Source organism: Lepidochelys kempii, chromosome 10 (assembly GCF_965140285.1).
Source record: "Lepidochelys kempii isolate rLepKem1 chromosome 10, rLepKem1.hap1, whole genome shotgun sequence".
Taxonomy (NCBI): domain Eukaryota; kingdom Metazoa; phylum Chordata; order Testudines; family Cheloniidae; genus Lepidochelys; species Lepidochelys kempii.
In genome coordinates, this window is record NC_136389.1 from 16,744,245 (window position 1) to 16,763,031 (window position 18,787).

At 43.6% G+C, this 18,787-nt stretch overlaps 1 protein-coding gene across 2 annotated transcripts in view; it reads right to left on the reverse strand.

Moving 5' to 3' along the window:
* Nucleotides 1-18,787, reverse strand: part of MOSMO (modulator of smoothened) — a 50,521-nt gene that overhangs the window by 4,944 nt on the left and 26,790 nt on the right. The window contains exons 2-3 of one of the 2 annotated variants that reach the window (XM_073362202.2): nucleotides 11,986-12,198; nucleotides 1,807-4,629 (exon numbers count right to left, since the gene is read on the reverse strand). In XM_073362202.2, the coding sequence (XP_073218303.1) occupies nucleotides 4,613-4,629; nucleotides 11,986-12,198 (230 nt within the window). In that variant the 3' untranslated portion in view covers nucleotides 1,807-4,612. Of the gene's footprint in view, nucleotides 1-1,806; nucleotides 4,630-11,985; nucleotides 12,199-18,787 lie in introns of those variants that run through there. The other variant, XM_073362201.2, reaches the window with a different exon arrangement.

The window sequence follows — 18,787 nt, forward strand, 5'->3', positions numbered from 1 at the left end:
TTGTCTAGCTCTGCTGACATCCTCTGTTTTTCTGTAAGTGCTTACGGCATAAATAATCTATTTAGTATTGATCATGGAGTCTGCAAGATACCAAGATCTTGACCAAGGCATAAAATCATGTCCTGACATGGCTTTTCTATGAAGCAACATGATTTTCTTCATGATAAAAAGATTTTCTTCACGATTGTTTTGACGCTGTATTTAAGACTATATAAATAGGTGAAAAATAGTATTGGGCAGATACAGAATTTTAAGTGGTAGAGTCATACAAGGCAACTATTAGGCTTTCTTTGCATCTGCAAATTAACTTTTATGCTTTATCTTGAAATACAATTATTCGTTGTGATTTAACTTTAAGAATTTCCAATACCCACTGACCCAACAACTAAGCCTACTACTTTGGGTGAAGAAAAACAAAAACCCCAAACAAACCTGCATTGCTCCCACAAAAACTAAGCCTAACTTACACCAAATCATCTTCCCGCCTTCGTAAATCAATTCTAAAACCTAGCCACCTCAAAAATCAATTTAACCCCCAATCAATTCTGCCTCCACCTGAATAAGAGTAATTAATGTAAGCTCCTCCCTCCTGCCAATCAATCAGTTAATGCTGGGCCTTACTCCTGTGTAGAGTACAGAAAGTCCTGTACCAAAGTTCTCTACACTACACTCCACTCCCAGCTGGTGGAAAGAGCAGTGGCTCCAGAGAAGCTCTACTCCTTACCTCACCTTCCCATCCTGTGGAAAACGTGTGGGCTCCAGCTGCTATGCTTCCTCAGCCTCCAGAGACAAAACCAGCAGTTCCCCATTCCCACTCAGCTCACAACTGGACAAGAGCTCTAGTCCCTCTAGATGAGCCAGTGATGGGTTTGTACAGCACTGAGGAAAGTTACATTTACATTATCTATACCTGCTTTAATACACTTAGAAAGCTTCAGTTTGTCCAAATTTATTGCTTCCTGTCTGTTTCTTCACATATGAATGTTGAAAAAATCCCCCACTCTCTATGAGCCTTATGTGTATTCCAGGCAGACATTTTATTGCATCTCTTTAGACCTCAAATGTCTCTTCATAAAACTATGAATGCTAAAGTTCATGGCTCATCGCTGGAGAAAAGATTTGTTGGTGTGTTTTTATAGAATAGCCTTTAAATTCTAGTTTAGGTCATATGTGCAATGACTTCAAACTGTTGCTCAAGTATTTGTGTATAACACAATAGGCTAATTTAGCATACTTAGACCAAGACTACAAGAGCAGCTGCATTTCATGTCAGGACTGACATGCACTATCACAATGGTTCTCACCCTGTAGTCTGTGGACCCCGGGGGTCTGCGGATTATGTCTAAGTGATCTGTGAAAGACTTGGACTGAAAACTGACTCAACAGAATTCCATTATATATACAGACAATAGATTTCCAAAGGGGTCTGCCCTTCCATACGAAAATTTCCAAAGAGGTACGCACCTCCATTCAAAAATTTTTAGGGGTCCGCAAATGAAAAAAGGTTGAGAACCACTGCACTAGACATGTGAAGCAGCTTACAAAGCACTTGCCTGCACTAGAATCTGTCTCTCAAACTAAAAGAGGACAATATTTAACTTAGTAATTAATATTCAAAAGTCAATAGAGCAGGGGTGGGCAAACTTTTTGTCCCGGGGGCCACATCTGGGTATGGAAATTGTATGGTGGGCCATGAATGCTCACAAAATTCGGGGTTGGTATATTGGAGGGGGTGTGGGCTCTGGTTGGGGGTGCAGGCTCTGGGGTGGAGCCAGAAATGAGAAGTTATGGGTGACTTTCTCCTCTTATTTTCTGGGGAACAGAAGCTCTTCTTTTTTTATGGTATAGGCAGTTCTGAGAGGTCTCCCACAGTCTTGGCTAACTGCAGCAGTAGTGACAGCCAGTGGGGCTTTCTGAGCAAATTAACCTGATTATGATTTGGATTCTGTGGGTCTCAGGGGATTCTCCATCAACAGGAGTTTTAGCCTGTTCTCCCTCAATTTCTTATACCTACTTTTAAATCCTGAGCTGATCTTACATTTGGAGGGGATATGAGTCTCTCCTAAGAAGCAGAGACAATTTGAGTGTCCATTGCTGCAGGAAAAAGACCTATGGCAGGGTCTGGCGCCAAGGACCCAGGATATAACCTGTTACTTGATGCTGTGGTCGAAGCTTGAGAAAAAACAAAGGCCTAGATCACGCAAACGAAAGGAAGGAAGGGGGAACACCCTCTCCCTGGAGCACAAGCTGACCTAAATAATAGAAAAATAAATAATAGTAATTTCTAAAAGAAAATATAAGATAGGTAGTAAGCTCCATGACTAGCTAATGGACACTATCAATGTTCCTTCAAATTTTTTCCGCCATGTGCGGAATACATTTTGTTATATGCACCAAGGTATGTGCGGATGTGTGCCACCAGTAGAAACAAAAAACCTGCATATAATATATATATTTTTAAAGTTACCATAGGGATAATTACTCCAGCCAGTACAGGTTAGGCATTTTAGAACTTGCTACTCAAAGAATTACATTTAAGTGTAAGAGAAATAAAAATTATGAAATGCATAGACCAGTCAAAACGCTAAAGTAACACACTTTGAAAGAATAAAATTACAGAGAACATGTGCGCATTGCAGGAAGTACCAAGAAATAACAACAACAATAATACTATTATGTGTTGGAAGATGTGTGTGAAAGAGACTGTGTGTGTGTGTGTGTGTGTGTGTGTGTGTACACACGCACGTGCGCGCTGGCTGCTGGGGAAATCTCAGAAACAGTGCACTGTAGGCACTCATTCACTCACTGTTCACCGCAGCAGCTCCAAGTCCTGAGCCAGGCTGTCCCCCCGCTCTGTGGAGATGGGGTACAGGGGTGGGGGAAGGGGGACACCCTGACATCAGCACGCCCCTCTCCCCACAGCCAGTTGGAGGGTCCCGCATGACATGCGGGGAGGGGCACCTGAACACATGCTGCTGGCTGTGTGCGCTCTGCTAATCAGCTGGGCAGCATTTGAATTTCTCCTGGGTGGCCATGCAAGCGCACAGCTTACAGGGAATACAGGACACTCTGGTATTCCATCTCAAGCCACAGGCAATTGAGTAGGAACTGGTGGCAGCTCTGCTTTTCCCTCCCCACATATACCCTCATATCAGAACATATCTAGAGCACATGGACACTGCTGACGAAAATCTCCACTCAAGTACACGGGCATGCGGACATCCTGAAGAGGAGCACCCATAGGGATGCTACTCAGAGAATCACCTTAATTCAGGACCCTTGTGCATATGCATTATGATCAGGTAATTAAAAACTGTATCATATGCTATTTTTTTCACAGGACCCCTGTCTCATTCAGCGCACTGGATGGAGCCACTTTGGGAATCAATCAGCTTTGTGAAGTGAAGGAGACTTGTCTGTAGAACCCTACCTCATTTGTTGAGGAAATTAGAAGGTGTTCAAGTGCGCTGTAGTGGGCACACACTCTTCTGCATACCTCCACCCCCAAACTTGACCCCTTTTGCCCTGTCCTCTCAAACCTGTTCCTGTCCCAATCCCGTCTCTTCCCTTCATCCCCCAACTCCTGGTCTTAATCTCAAGAAGTTGTGTTACTACAACGCAAGAATTCCAATGGTATCTTAATAGGATGACAAATAAGTTTGGTTAGAAATAAAATAAATCTTTAATCAATATTCTTTCCACTTTAAAAAACAGCTCACAGCAGAAAGTCAGAGTGAATGGAGAATATATCTTTGAAATTTCTCTTCTTATGTCACTCTTTTTAAAAAACACTGGCAAATTGCAAGCTTTATGGTAAGAGGAATCTAAAGATAAAACAGCTTTCAGGACAACACACATTTCAGCTGAAACAATGACTACTTAGAAGGTAGAGATATTTTAAAAATTAAAATATTTAGAATCAATAATACAAGCCACAGAAGTTAAAAAAGAACTTCAAATAAATGAAACTGATTTGCCAAAAGATAACCCTTTGCCTTAGAGTTCGGAACCCAGCTCATCATAAACACTTTTGTAATGTTTGAGGTGGTGTTTTGAGATTAGAGAGACATGATCCCTACCCTGAAGAGTTTACAATCTATATTAGACAAAAGAGACCAATCAGCTAGACAAAGGAAGAAGCTAGTGAAAAGTCGGCTAGAGTAAATAGCAATACTACAAAAGTAATGATTTCTGATATTTAACACTGTTCATTGTTGGAAATGGAAGAGTCAATCACAATGGAGTTGACTTTAAAATAATTAGTCCCATAGTATGCAAGAGCCACTTCAAATTTAATATGTGATATACTGAAGAAGTCGGGGTGATGGCTTTAATTATGGAGGTTCCTTTGTGGAGTACCACCCGTTAAAGTTGAGTTTTTACACACAGCAGGTTTACATCTATTAACATTAAGTACCTGCCAAATCTGTCTACTTCAGTGAGGAGCACACACTTGAATTTTCTAAGTAATTTTCATACTCCCTTCAGTCGCTTTTCAGAATTCAGGCTTATTTAAAATCTCTCAGTCTTATTTCCGCACCCCCACCCACCTCAAATTCTAGGTTTTTTTTCAGGCCTAGTAGAGCTGCCATCAAAACACCAGGACTTAATTTCATAGCCAAGTTAATCCTGTAACAAAAACCAAAAAAAGGTAGTTTGAACATTTTTGTGGGGTTTGAAAAATTGTATTCCGTTTACTGGTTATAACTGGTTTCCTTTATCTGTCTGCTCCCTTGGCACTGTAGTGAGGAGACGCGGCCTCCCGCCCTGTCAGAAGGGGAAAGACCTGAGCTTGCCCCTGGTGGGCAGAACCAGGCCACCTGCAGCCGCCCCACCGGAAGCAGAAGGCGGGACAGGAAGCTGGACTATAAAGGCCAGCCTCCTAGCTCAGTAGGGAAAGGGCTGCCAGAGGAGCAGGACACCTCTTCCTTGCTTCCGGGTCTTGGAGCTGAAGGAGACGGCTACCTGACCAGAAGAATTACCTGAATTGCTGGAGACCAGCAACGCCAATGAACTGCTGGGGCTGCCATTGGCTGTTTACCCCAGAGAGACCGAGGACACCCCCGGAACCCAGGTGCCCCAAACTGGGGAGGGTAGGAAGGAGCCTAAGGATGCCGAATAGGGTTTGGCTGTGGAATTATTGTGAACTGGCCAGCGTGTTGTGGGCGGATCCCCGCTGACCTAGTGGCAAACTACCTTGCCACTAATGGGGCCCTGGGCTGGGATGCAGTGGAGTGGGAGGGCCTGTGTCTCCCTACCCGGAGCACCCCACCTGTGAAGGGTGGCTACTTCCCCACTCACAGGCCAGGAGGCCTGAATTGGTCTGGTGCCCACTAGAGCTAAGGCGCCAGGCGCATTTACTGTCGCTCCTAGTTGAGAGCTAATTCCCCACCCTGAACTGGGCTGTATCGCACAGACTCAGCCATAAACTATGAATTGCCCTGCTTGAGGGACTGGGGTGGAAAGACTAAGGCCTGGGCTGATTGTTGGCCAGGCCTGCTAACTGCTCACTGTCCTGATTGAGGGATTGGGCAGAGGGACTAACTGCTACTTGGATTAATCACCAGGTGGACTCACCAGCTGGGAGCTGCGCCTCACTTGAGAAACAGTGACAAGGCATGGGTCCCCGCCCTGTCAGAAGTGGAGAGACAAGTGCCCCTCCTTATAGGCACAAATGTCTCCCTGCGATGTGCTTCTCTGCACAAAAACAAGAGGTTTCAAGAGGGAGGTTCAGTATGGGCTACTATGAGCAGAGCTGGCCATGTGTGGGTGCTAAAGAGCAGGTCAACGCTACAGGAGAGAGAAGGAAGGAAAACCTTAGCACTTCTTTGCTGACTCTCCTGCTAAGGGAGCTGCTATGGGTCATCAGGAAAGAAAAAGCCTTTGCACTATGAGCCAGAGTAGGTGCTCTGCAGTGGGCATGCCTTCTGCTAAGATGTAGTTGTGCTGTTTCTTAATAAAATCTATTTAAAATGTTTTTATCCATGTCTTATCTGGAAATTTCCTTTCTTGGAGTAATGAGGGCCATAGATCCATAACACTGGGACTCTATACAGCCTTGGAGGCAGACCAAATATATCCGAGGTGTAGCTCCACCCCTGAGAAACCACCAGTCTACACTTCCAAAGCCTAGGAAAAACTAAGCACTCTAAGGGAACTTAAGCAGTAAGACAAAACAGAACAATCCTCATCCAGAGCAAGCAATTCAATGAATAATCAACTGAACACCACATTAATAACTCAATGTCTTTTCCCAATTAACAGTCCATTCAGGGTGGGTTGGATCTGTGAACCTCATGACACCTGAAAATTTCCTTTCTTGGGAAGGCAGATATATTTTTCTATTCTTATTCATAATGAGGTCCACAGATCTGACATTAGGATTTTTATAGCAGTTGTCCACTTGGTGGCACGGGGGCACTATATACAGTTAAGTACAGGTAACATTTTCCTAATAAAAACTGGACTACTACAGCCCGGAGCACCCACTTACGGAAGGCAGCATCAGATGACAACTGGATGTCCAGTGTATAGCATCCAAAGGTGTTGTGACCAGATGACCCAGGTGACTGCTTTACAGATTTTCTTGTCTGAGGCATATGATCTATCTGCCCATGAAGCTGCTACAGCATTGAGGGAGTGAGCTCTGATATTTGAAGATGAAGTTAGGCTTTTTGACTTGCATGCTTCTGAGATACAATATCTCAGCCACCTGAAAATGGATGATTTTTGAGGCTCTTTCCCGTTGACAGTGGATAATAAAGCACAAACAAAGCATTTGTCTTTCTGACCTGATTTGTGTGGTAAATATATACTTTGAGAGCTCTGCAGTCATCCAAAGTATGCCACAATTTCTCTCTGGAGCGTGATGGATGTGGACAGAAGGATGGAAAAACAATTCCCTGTGTTCTATGGAATCTGGAGTTAATCTTTAGTCTGAAGTCAAAATCTGTTTGCATACCCCTTTTGCCTTATGACACGCAGTACTGAAGTTCCAGAAAAAGAGCTTACTCGGACACCCTGCACATAAACATGACTTTATTTAGGCATAAGCTTTCATGGGCTATAATCCACTTCATCATCTGATGAAGTGGGTTTTAGCCCACAAAAGCTGCTTTTTTTGGGGGGGGTGGGCTGATACAGACTAACATGGTTACCCCTCTGAAACCAGAAAAATGACTGTCATCCAAAAAGGCCATTTTAATGGTTAGAAAGCAATGAGATCCCTTCATGAATTGTTCAAATGTAGGGCTTCTAATGGCACTGAGAACCAGCTAAGAGCCAAAAATAATAAACCTTTATACACACAAGAAAGATGTAGAAGAGATGCTGCTCTCCTCAGAAAAATGCAGGGTATCTATGTAAGATTAAATTCACTACCTGTCCATTTCACTAAAGATGCTAGACAGACAGCAACTTGACCTTTTGAGAGTCTGAACTGTCAGGCCTAACCCGAATCCATTTGAAAAAATTAGAGGATCTGTAGTCCCAATGCAGATGTGGGGGTGAAACCCTGGTGCTAGCTCCAATAATTAAAACTCAACCAGGCCCTTGGATAGGCTGAGTTAGTAGATTTATTTCTGGAAATGAAAATTGTGAGTATTAGATCTCTGAATGACCTCTTTGGCTTAAGAGGCTCTGGTTCAAGAACCAGGCAGCTGGTCTCAGACTGTCTGAATTCTGATTGGCCCTTGTAATAGCATATCCCTTCTGAATGGAAATCAGGTGACAGGTCTTTGTACCATATCAAGGAGATTGTAGAACCAAAGCCTCTTTGATCGGAATGGGGATACCAGAATTATCAGTGCTGCTTCTCTCCTAATCTTCTGTAGCATTCTGGTGTGAAGAGAAAAAAGGCAGGTAAGGCATAAAAGAATCCCTTTTGGCTATTCTTTGCAACAAGGCATCTCTTGCCTTGGGTCTGTGATGCCACTGGCAAGAGCACAACACTGAAACCTTGTGATTCAGGTGGGAAGCAAACAGACCTACAGCTGAGATACTAAATATCTTTACCAGGAGATGAAACAACTGAGTGTAGGTCCCATTCTGGAGGACTGAAGTTTTGCCAGCTGAGCCAGTCAACCATAAAATTCAGTTTTGCCTTGGATGTGAAGATAAGTTGATTGCAGATTCTCCTTTGCCCACCTCATCAGGAGGTGAGCTTCTCTTTGAAGGACTATAGTCCTTTTTCCTTTTGTCTGATGTATGATATGGCTGAGGTGTTGTCTGTCATGGTCAGTGCATTAGGTAAATTTGGATGTGGGAGAAGAGCTTTGAAACCATACCGGATTGCCCTGAGCTCTCACCACTTTATGCTGTGCTTTCTCTTGTGTTTGGACTAGACCCCTTGGGCATTTCTTGAACCGATGAGAATCCTCCTTGGATGAGACACCTTCACTGAGGTGCAGATAAGAGACAGCTGAGGGATAAGAGAAAGCTCTGTAGCAACCTCATGTGAGCACTGGACATCTAAGAATAACCACAGAGGAGATCACTGATCCCAAAAGAGTATGAACTGGTACTTCCCTTGAGAGGTTGACTATTTTGATAAGAGTTCTCTGCTTCTTGTGTCTTTGCTGCAATAAACAACTTTGTAGAGGGCAGTGACTGTTCCCACTCAGAGACTGGAAATACACTGAGACCTAATTGATTCTTTCACAAAACCTTGGTTCTGAAGTATCCTTATTGCTTTGGTGGTATAATCAATAAAGGAGTCACCCAGGAATGGGTAGACTTAGATCCTTTCCTGTCAGAGAGCAGATATTAACACCACCAGCACTTTTTTGTAAATACAGCAATGGTTTAGCAACAGCATTGCAAGTATTGGTAATGTGGTGCTCTGAGGATAAAGCTAAGGAAGAATCTGTGAGACTGTCAAACTGGATATAGGCATTCTTCATATCTACAGATGTCACGGAGACCCCCATTGATGGCGGCTAACGTGGATGTTACGGTCTCTATCTCGGATTTTTTTTTTTTAATGGATCTGTTGAGATACTTGATGAGAAATGCTCTATAGCTTTTTTTTTTTTCTTTTTAAATAAAGGTACAATATGGAGTAAGGTCTTGATTCCTCTGAAGAGGATGAACAGATTAAATTATTCCCATTGTAGCAGATGGGATGTAGCAGATTTATATGGCTCTCTGCACACCCTGACTCCTCCGCTTTCTTAGGCAGAACCCTTAGGACATGTGGTGGGTGGGGTTTTTTAATTTTTTTTTATTTTTAAAGACCGAGACAGCACACTTGCAACACTGTCCACCCGGATGACAGTTCTTTTCTTTATTTATTGTTGGCCTGAGACCCCCAGATAGTTTTTATGTCCAAAGGATGGGGCTGAGATTATGCCTGTGTGGATTTGGCTGCCTATGAAGGGTCTGTATAGTGAGGAGGCCACTCTTTCAGGTAAAAATTTTTCCCCAGTTAGAAACATCTAGTCCTTGACCATCAGAAAAAAAGGCACAATTCACTTTGATAGTGATAACAGGAGGACTTTTGACTGGTGTACACCAAGGAACTTTCTGAAAGATATGGAAACTCACAACGGGAGCTGAGGAGGACAGCCAAATACTTTCCCAGTCTTTAGGTGTGTTAGGAAAATCCTTACCGCACTGTCTCACACTCAAAGGATGCATAAGGAGGGATATATAGCTATAGCTTGTCTGAGGCATCAGCAAACATCATAATTGTAGATCACCATCCTCTGTACACTTTTTGATCAGTCTATTCTCTGGTGTTTTTTATTTTAATAATTATTATTTGAGTCTTTAGCTATGATTTGGAGTACTGGCCTTCCTCCTATAAGCAGGGAGAATTCCCTTTGTGGGGTTGTGTGTATGCATGGCTACAGGAAACCGCTCATGTCCACAGTGTGCACTGACTTGCCATGCTGCACTCTGTGAGGATGAAGAGGGGAACCCAACACTGACTATCCCCTGTGCTGGGTGATCCAGGGAACTAAGTGCCTAGGATTTCTGCCTTGCTGCACTCTATGAAAGTGAGCAGAGGAACCAGACACTGAGGATTATCTGTCCTGATGCATTCTGCAGATTTATGCAGTTTGAGGGAAACTGATTTCACTTTATGCCTCTTAGGAGTGCCTCCTAGAGGAATCCCCTAAATCAGACTCTTAGAAAATGAAGGGGTGGAGGTTGTGTGTTTTATGTTGGGGTGACTAAAGGGGTCTGAACATCTTTCTTATGCCTACCTTAATCCTCATCAGAAGGAGAGAGACATTTTAGACTGATGGTTTGCATGGGAGTGAACCTTGTGGTTACCTCTTTTGAGTAGCCCCAAGAGAGTAATTTTGTGTTGGATGGGGTTCCAAAGCTGCTCCATGGTCAGACATAGCTGTGAATATGGGCTCCAATGGTTGGGTGGGAAGCTTCCCTGGCCCTCAGATACTGTGCTTCACACTACACTCACCCCAAGTTGGGGGGTAGAGGAGGAGTTGCCATTTGCTGATGCCAGGGCAAATGCTGTCCCCTGTCACGTACCAGGTTAAGGGATTTTTGCAGATGAGCTACTACCATTGCTTCCAGGAAGCTCTTCTGCTCAGGGAGGGAGACTGAAGGAAACTCTGCCCCTTCCTGAGCACTTAAGAAGCTTGGATCTTCACAGAACAGGCAATTATCTCCATGGAGGCACCTAATCAGAGGGCAGGTGCAAGGAGACACAATGTCAGGTTTTCCCTCTTGGCCTTCTCCACCGTGCTGCACTACATGTGGGTACGCAGGGAATACAGAGTCCTCCAGTGACTGAGAAGAAAGGGAATCCTCTCTGTCAATAAAAGCGGATCCTGACAGCTTGGAGAGTTTAAGCCATTTCCCCCCCAACCTTTTTCCCTCCCCTGAATTTCCTCTGCAGCAGGGACGAGCTGGCCTGCCTGCCTGCCGCTGGAGACGCAAATGGAAACTGGCAGTTTCTCAGAGGCAAAGCCACACCTCCACTGCCTCTGATTAACAGGTTTGGTCTGCCTCCAAGGCTGCTTAGAGCAGTGGTTCTCAACCTTCCCAGACTACTGTACCCCATTCAGGAGTCTGACTTCAGCCCTGGGTGGTGGGGTTTTGGCTCCAGCATGTATCTTAGCTTTGTGGGGGCCCTGCTTGCCACGTCTAATGCTGGCCTTGCACTTGCCACCCCCAGGTCGAGAAACTCTAGTATAGTATTTAGAGCAGTATAAACAAGTCACTGTCTGTATGAAATTTTAGTTTGTACTGACTTTGTTAGTGCTTTTCACGTAGCCTGTTGTAAAACTAGGAAAATATTTAGATGAGTTGACATGCCCCCTGGAAGACCTTTGCGTACCCTCAAGGGTACATGTAACCAATGTCATGGATCTGTGGACCTCATTACAAATAAGAAAACTTTCATGAGAATTGTAACAAAATAGAGCTAGCATCAACCCTGCATCAAATGTTCACAGGAGGATACTTCAACAGGACTGATTTCAGGGCAATAATGAGACCAAGGTCCACCAACATCCTCCTCCATGTGGGGGTAAAAAAGGCTTCAACCATTTCATTATTCCAGCCATCAGTGAGTACCAGCCACACCGGCCAAATTAAGAGTTCACATGACTCAGGAACAGCCTAACCATCCCCACTCCTGCACTCCCATTTCCTTGGGCCACTTTGTGACGTTCCCAGAGGGGAGAGGGGCTGGAGGCTACCATGGTCCAGAGGTGTACTTCTTTCTTCCTCTACCCTGGGGCTGCAGCAGGTGATCAGCACTGTGACTATAAAGCCAGGATCCCAAAGATCTTCCCTTGGTTCTCAGCCACTTCTGGATACCAAACCCTTGATTTTAAAGAAGAGGATTATTTCCATAAAGCAGGAATTTAAAAGGAAAAGCATTCTGTCTGATCAGGGCAGAGTTTTATCACTGGTCTCAGGCAACAAACCCCACCCAGATTTGTTTTAAAAAAAAAAATTCTACCAGTTTAATCCTTCAGATAGGCTTACTTCGTAGCTGAAGTCACTTACTTCCAGTGAATGCTATCCAGCGGGCATATTTAGTAGCTTCTCTTCGCCAATGGGAAGCCACTAGCAAACCACAAGTGACAGTCAGTGAAATGATTCCCATAATGATGAAAAATAATGTGGTGACCCACTCAGGAGGCAGCCGTGGAGGAATACAGGTCCTGTCACGTCCATGGATGGTTTGACACTGTCGCACAAGGCCAACTGTGAGTGCACCTGAAAATACAGAGAGATAAGTCTTAGCAGGATTTACTTTTCCAAAGTAATATTCTGAGATGTCCTCATCTTCCCCATGGAAGGGCTCAGTGTCATACCAAGACTCAGTCTGGCCGAAGAGGGTGGATGCGGCTCTCCTATGGAGTCTGTCAATGTCATTTAACGTCAGCTAGAGTGGTGACTGGGGAGAAGGAGGGTCATTTAGGTCATTGCTCTATCCCTTCCCAGATTTCTAGCATCAGGGGAGATTCCTCTGGCATTCCTCTAATTTCCTCCTGCCAAGCATGGAGTGGGGGAAAATGAGACTCCTCCCTCAGGAACCCCCTATGAGTCAGCTGGTCTAGCGCTGCACGCATTTTGCTCAGTACCGCATTCAGAAAGGTAACACAAGTAAAGTGTTTCTTCACACCTGTAAATACAAATTTACTGCTGTAAGGCACTACGCATGTGTGTGTCTAGATCATAGCTGGAATGTGCCTTTTGAAGGATGCACTTGAGAACATCCCTTTCAGAATTCTTTCATCCAAGAGGGGTAGGTCGGTTCTTTTGATAGTTAAACAGGCAAGTTATTAAATACATGCTAGGGTTTCTATATTACCAGTTTTAAAGGTCACGTCAATCCATTCAGTACACAGGATGCAAGAGAATGGGTCTAATTCAGGGGTCGGCAACCTTTCAAAAGTGGTGTGCCCAGTCTTTATTTATTCACTTCAATTTAAGGTTTCGCATGCCAGTAATACATTAATGTTTTTTAGGAGGTCTCGCGCTAAGTCTGTATATTATATAACTAAACTATTGTCGTATGTAAAGTAAACAAGGCTTTCAAAATGTTTAAGAAGCTTTATTTAAAATTAAATTAAAATACTAATTTTTACGCTGGCAGCCCGCTGCCAGTCTGGGGTTCCGTTCACCCAGACCGGCAGTGAATTGAGTGGGACCGGTGGCTGGGACCCCAGACTAGCCCTGCCCACAGAGTGGGTACCTACCTTCTCCCTGGTTCTAGCTTTTTTTTCCCCCCTCTCCCTGAGTGGGAGTGCACTGAGCACAGGGGTGAAGGAGCAGGCTGGGGGTTGGGGTGTAGGGTCTGGCCAGGAGCTTGAATGAGGGAGGGGGCTCAGGGTTGGGGCAGGAGATTTGGGTGTGGAGTGCTTATCTGGGCAGCTCCCCTTTGGTGCACGTGTGTGCGCGCACGTGTGTGTGCGCGAGCTCCCGTTTGGTGCTCAGGATGGGGGTGGGAATGTGGGGGGTGCAAGTGTTAGGGCGTGGGGGGGCTGGAGTCAGGGCTGGGGTTGTGGGGCAGTGCAGGGGTCAGGGCAGAGGGCTGGGAGTGTGAGCTAGGGTCATGGGGGTGCTCCCAGCCCCCTGCCCAAAGCGGCTCACGGCAGGGGGCTGGAGGGGATATGCCCTGATTCCACCCCCTTTCCCCAAGTCCCTGTCCCAACCTCTTCTCCGCCTCTTCCCTGGAGCGGTGAGCGCTGTGTGGCTCTGCTTCTCCCCCTCCCTCGCAAGGGCCATCAGCTGATCGGCAGCAAGGGAGAGGAGGAGGGGCAGGAACCCAGCACGCTGGGGGAAGAGGTGGGGGAAGGGGGCGCAGAGAAGAGCAGGCCGGGGCAGGCAGGATTTTTAAGTGGCAAGCTGTTGCCTGCCAGGGTCCCGGCCGTCGGCCCCGCTCAGCCCACTGCCAGCCTGGGTTCGGCAGCGGGCTGAGCGGGGCCGGCAGCTGGGACCCGGCGGGCAGCAGCGTGCCATTAAAAAAATCGGCTCACGTGCCGTCTTTAATACGTGTGCCATAGGTTGCCGACCCCTGGTCTAATTATTACAAATATTCTAATCTGCCACAAAGTGCAGAAAAAGAAACCGAGGTCATTAAAATTATAGTTTACCTTCAGTTTGGTAATGGAAGAGTCATTTAACACACAGAATATAGGAAAGACAATAATACAAAACTCTGCATTGCAAGTGGCACAAGATTAGAGAATTTTGATTTTAAGTTTAAATGTACTGCTTTCAAGCACGGTTGCTGGAATTGGAGGTTTTGGGGGTGCGGCCAGGTTTCCATCTTTTTCAGCATTTACAGTTTTGTCCAGTGGCTTTCAGCACCCCCACTATAAAAATTGTTGCAGTGCCACTCCTTTCATGACCCACAACGTGTTACAGTCCAATACTAACCGCAAAACTTAATTTATTAGAAAATTTGAGCCCAGACATAAAATGAGATTCAAAGAGACTGTCTGCCAGTGTCTCTAAAATCTTGAATCCTGCATTTTGTGGAACAATCAGTTCCACCCCTACTCCCAAATCCTTTTCACACGTGAAGATTTCCTACAGCCAAATCAAAGGTAAACTCAGTAGTGCATGGTATTATCTTACATTAGTTAAAAAAATCAACATTCCCCTCCCAACACACACGCACAAATATTAGACACTGTAAACTAGTGTTGCTATACTTAAAAGGACACTTTAAAAATGGAGAGGGAAGGAGGTTGGACAAGTACATACAATGGAACTGGGAAACTGGAGTTCTGTGAGCCACTCAGGACTTGAAAAGATTTCTGTAGTCTATTCTCAATGCTTTTCCAAAAAAGAAAATATGCAAACCGAAAAACACAACTCACTGACCGGAACAATGGCTGGTGTTTACACCTACCCTCCAGGATGCCAGGGCCAGAAATAGGCACAAGCTCCTTTTGTGAGTGCACACAGAGAGCCTGCTCATGCTCCCAGCACTCATGCCCAGCAGAGTCAACATTTTTAAAACAAGCAGAATTAGGAATAAACAAGTTCTGAATCAACTCTGTTAAACCAATTCTGGAATCTGTTCAGGTCGTTTGGGGCCTGAAAAAGCAGGAAAGCTTGTTTTTCTTTTCCAGATTATGAACAAACAGGAAAATGAAGGTGAAGATGACTGAGTTAGCTCATATTGACCTGGCTGACAGTCAATTTTTTAAGTATTTCATTTAACATTGGTTTCAGAGTAGCAGCCGTGTTAGTCTGTATTCGCAAAAAGAAAAGGAGTACTTGTGGCACCTTAGAGACTAACCAATTTATTTGAGCATAAGCTTTCGTGAGCTACAGCTCACTTCATCGGATGCACCGATGACATTATGCTACTCAATATGAGTATTACAGTAATTTAATCTCTAAAAGTGGAAACAAACCACACTAAAGCAGAGGTTTTCAAACTGTGGGGTGCCCCCCACAGAGGGTGCAAACATGGAATGTTGGGGAGGGGCATGGCAATGCCAGGCAGCTCAGGCTTCAGCCCTGGGTAGTGGGGCTCGGGCTTTGGCTTCAGCAGGGTAGGGCCCACTCCTTAGTTTTTGCCCTGGGCCCCAGGGAGTCTAACGCTGGCTGTGGCAGGAAAGTCTCTTTATCCATGTGGGTTCTGGGAGTGAATGCAGAAGATCAAACACCCAGAAGGTGAATGTCCTTCTCCAGGCACTTGAGGCACTGTATGTGGCTGTAGTATGCCAGGAAGACATCTGGTCAGGAAGTGCATATTTTAACCCCAGGCGCTTCTGCTTTTTCAGTTCTGCCATAACACAGAACTGAAAGAGAATCACTGACTGACTAAATTAACTGCTAACGCCAGGATGGATAAAAATCAATTATTTAAAAAAAAAAAATCTGATTTTTTTGATAAAATGCTTTTTTGAGGAAAAAACCTGGCTAAAGATACATTATAGCTCAAAGATCTCTCATCATGGAATAGGGATTATAAATTCTAATTCTATAGTAGGAGACAATATATATTCATGTAATGTTTAAGAAAAGTTTTGTGAATGAGTTCCAATAGTTCATGGATTAGGGACCCAATCTTATGGTGTTCCAGGGGTTTCTGTATAGATTATTTGGATTAATCTTTATCTACCCAATGGGACTCAGTGCTCAGTCTAGAAGATACCATCAGAGATGCTTAATTTTGCAGTTCTCAGACTGTGTGGATTTGTGTCTCCAGAGATAACATGCTTCTTAACAGCAAAAATGTTTTAAAATAAGTATAGAGAGGTAAGAAATAACAGGCTTCAACCCTATTGTCCCTCTGCAAATTTGTGTTCACAGAGTCAATCCCTCACCTCTCTCTGAAAGTGCAACGTTTCAAAAAGTTCAATGAATAGAAGATTGTTGGAGGCGGAATAGATCTGGACAAGGAGAAGAAGCCTGGAGATAAATGTGAGAAGGGAGGGACAGGCAGTAGAAACAAAAGTGGAACTGTTTGAGCAACATATTCCAGAAGTCTAGAGGTCTTTCTGAGTGTAGCCTTCACTGATTTGAGATCTACCATACTATTCTCTCACTAGAAGGGAAAACCTATAAATGGCAGCAATCTGTAAGAGAGACCCAGTTTAGGAATATTTTAATGAAGTTCCTCCACCTGTGGGTAAGACAGGCATGCATGCAAAATGCAAACAGTGCAACAAAGAAATGCAAGACCTGGTTGCCCGAATGAAGCAACATCATGAGAAGTGTTCCTTCTCAGGAGGAAGCTGCATTGAAGATGATGAAAGGAACATGTCTGAACATGCAGGATCTTCAGGTTGGTAAACTTTTTTTTTATTTCATACTACTTTCTTAAGGACCAGCTGTCTTCCTTCTGGACTATTCTTGAATTCTCACATTTGAGCAAAAAATATAGTTGTTACTCTGTGGAACTATTTTAGATGCAGTTGTGATAGGCCGTTTTTTTTCACAATTTCACCTTTAAAGTAGAACTGAGTATCAGTGAATGCAATGAGTAATACTAAATGAGCAGTGTGGTAATAATAAATTAAATAACTGCATTGATTTATTTTGCTTAGGAGAATCCATCCTCAACATACAGGATTCTGAAGACTATCCACCTTCTAGATTACCATCATTTTCTATACTTTCAGAGTTATCTGCCAATGGTATGTTTCAGTCACATCATGTATGTCACATAGCCACAGTATATCACCTGTAGCAAAAGGAAAAAAAAATCTCCATCATCCAGAAACAACCACAGATAAGTTTGTGAGCTAAGGGTGAACCATTCAAGAAATATGTTTGCTGATGATTTAAAGAAAGTCACACCAGTGAACTGGAGGAAGTCACTTAAGCACTTGGATTCAGAGACTGTTGAAGTGATAATCTCACTTTTTACAGCAGTAGCTTCTTCTGCCAGTGTAGAAAGAATATTTTCTTCCTTTGGACTAATTCATTCCAAACTGAGAAATTGTTTGGGACCTGAAAAAGCAGGAAAGCTTGTTTTTCTTTTCCAGATTATGAACAAACAGGAAAATGAAGGTGAAGATGACTGAGTTAGCTGCAGAAGAGTTAGCTCATATTGACCTGGCTGACAGTCAATTTTTTTTTAAAGTATTTCATTTAACTATTTTAGTTAAAAACAATTCTAAAAACAATTTTAACAAACCTGATTTAAAAAAACTTGAACGTTTAACTAAATTCAAAAACGTATATGCTTGTTTTGTTAAAATATTATGTTTGCTGTTGAACAAAAAAATCCAGAATACATAACATTGTTGTTTTAGTTAAATAAAACAATTTAAATGTCTGTCTGGCGATGTTCTCCTCCCAATACAGCATGGCAAGAAAATCCTCCAAATATTAATCATTAACCTGTTGAACTGGAGATAGTTCACCTCCCAATGACTTCATAAATATGTTTCAATTACCTCTGGTAAATGAAATAACCAAACAATCATTCATTTTCTGATATAGCTATAAAACTAATCTGAAATGTTTTTGAAATAAATCACTGTTTAAAAATGTATAGCGTATACCTTCTAAAAATGAACCATATATTTATCTCTGAGTCCTGGAAGTAGTACAGGATAAGTAAGGTTCTAACTACGAACAAGAATGCACTTATGTAGAAATCCATGATTAAATTGAGTCTTCCTGACTAGTGATTTAAATCATTATTTAAATCAAATCCATCCTGGCTAACTGAGAAAAAAGCAACTCTGGCTCCAAAGAGACCGGAGAGGTTCACGTCTGTCCAGGCATATGGCTGAAAGGAACAGAGGTGGCAAGGGCATTCTGCCCTTTATATAGGCTTGTCTTCAGAATGTCGGTGATGTTGAAGGGAGGGGCTGGGAGCACAAGAGTGCGCTAGTTGACGCTGCTAGAAGGAGATTCTACCCCAAAGCACTGCAAGTAGCGCAATATTCCATAAGTGGGAATATGCAGAGCCACTCGACGAACTGCTTAGAGGAAGAGTATTGGACTTCCTAGCTTCATACTTAAGGGTTTGATAATAAATACAGAGCATTTCTATAGTGGCTCTTTCCTCAAAGTTCTTTACAAACATTAACCCTTGACACCACTGTGAAATAGACACATAAACCAAAACAAAGAGGTGTTAAACTTCTGATCCTGTTCCCATTGTGGCAACACTCCTGTTGATTGCAGACCTCAACAGGAGCAGGACTGGGCCCATAGTGAATTGTCCAAAGCCTTAGAGCAGTGGTTCTCAAACTTTTGTACTGGTGACCCCTTTCATACAGCAAACCTCTGAGTGCGACCCCCTGGTAAATTAAAAACACATTTTTATATATTTAACACTATTATAAATGCTGGAGGCAAAGTGGGGTTTGGGGTGGAGGCT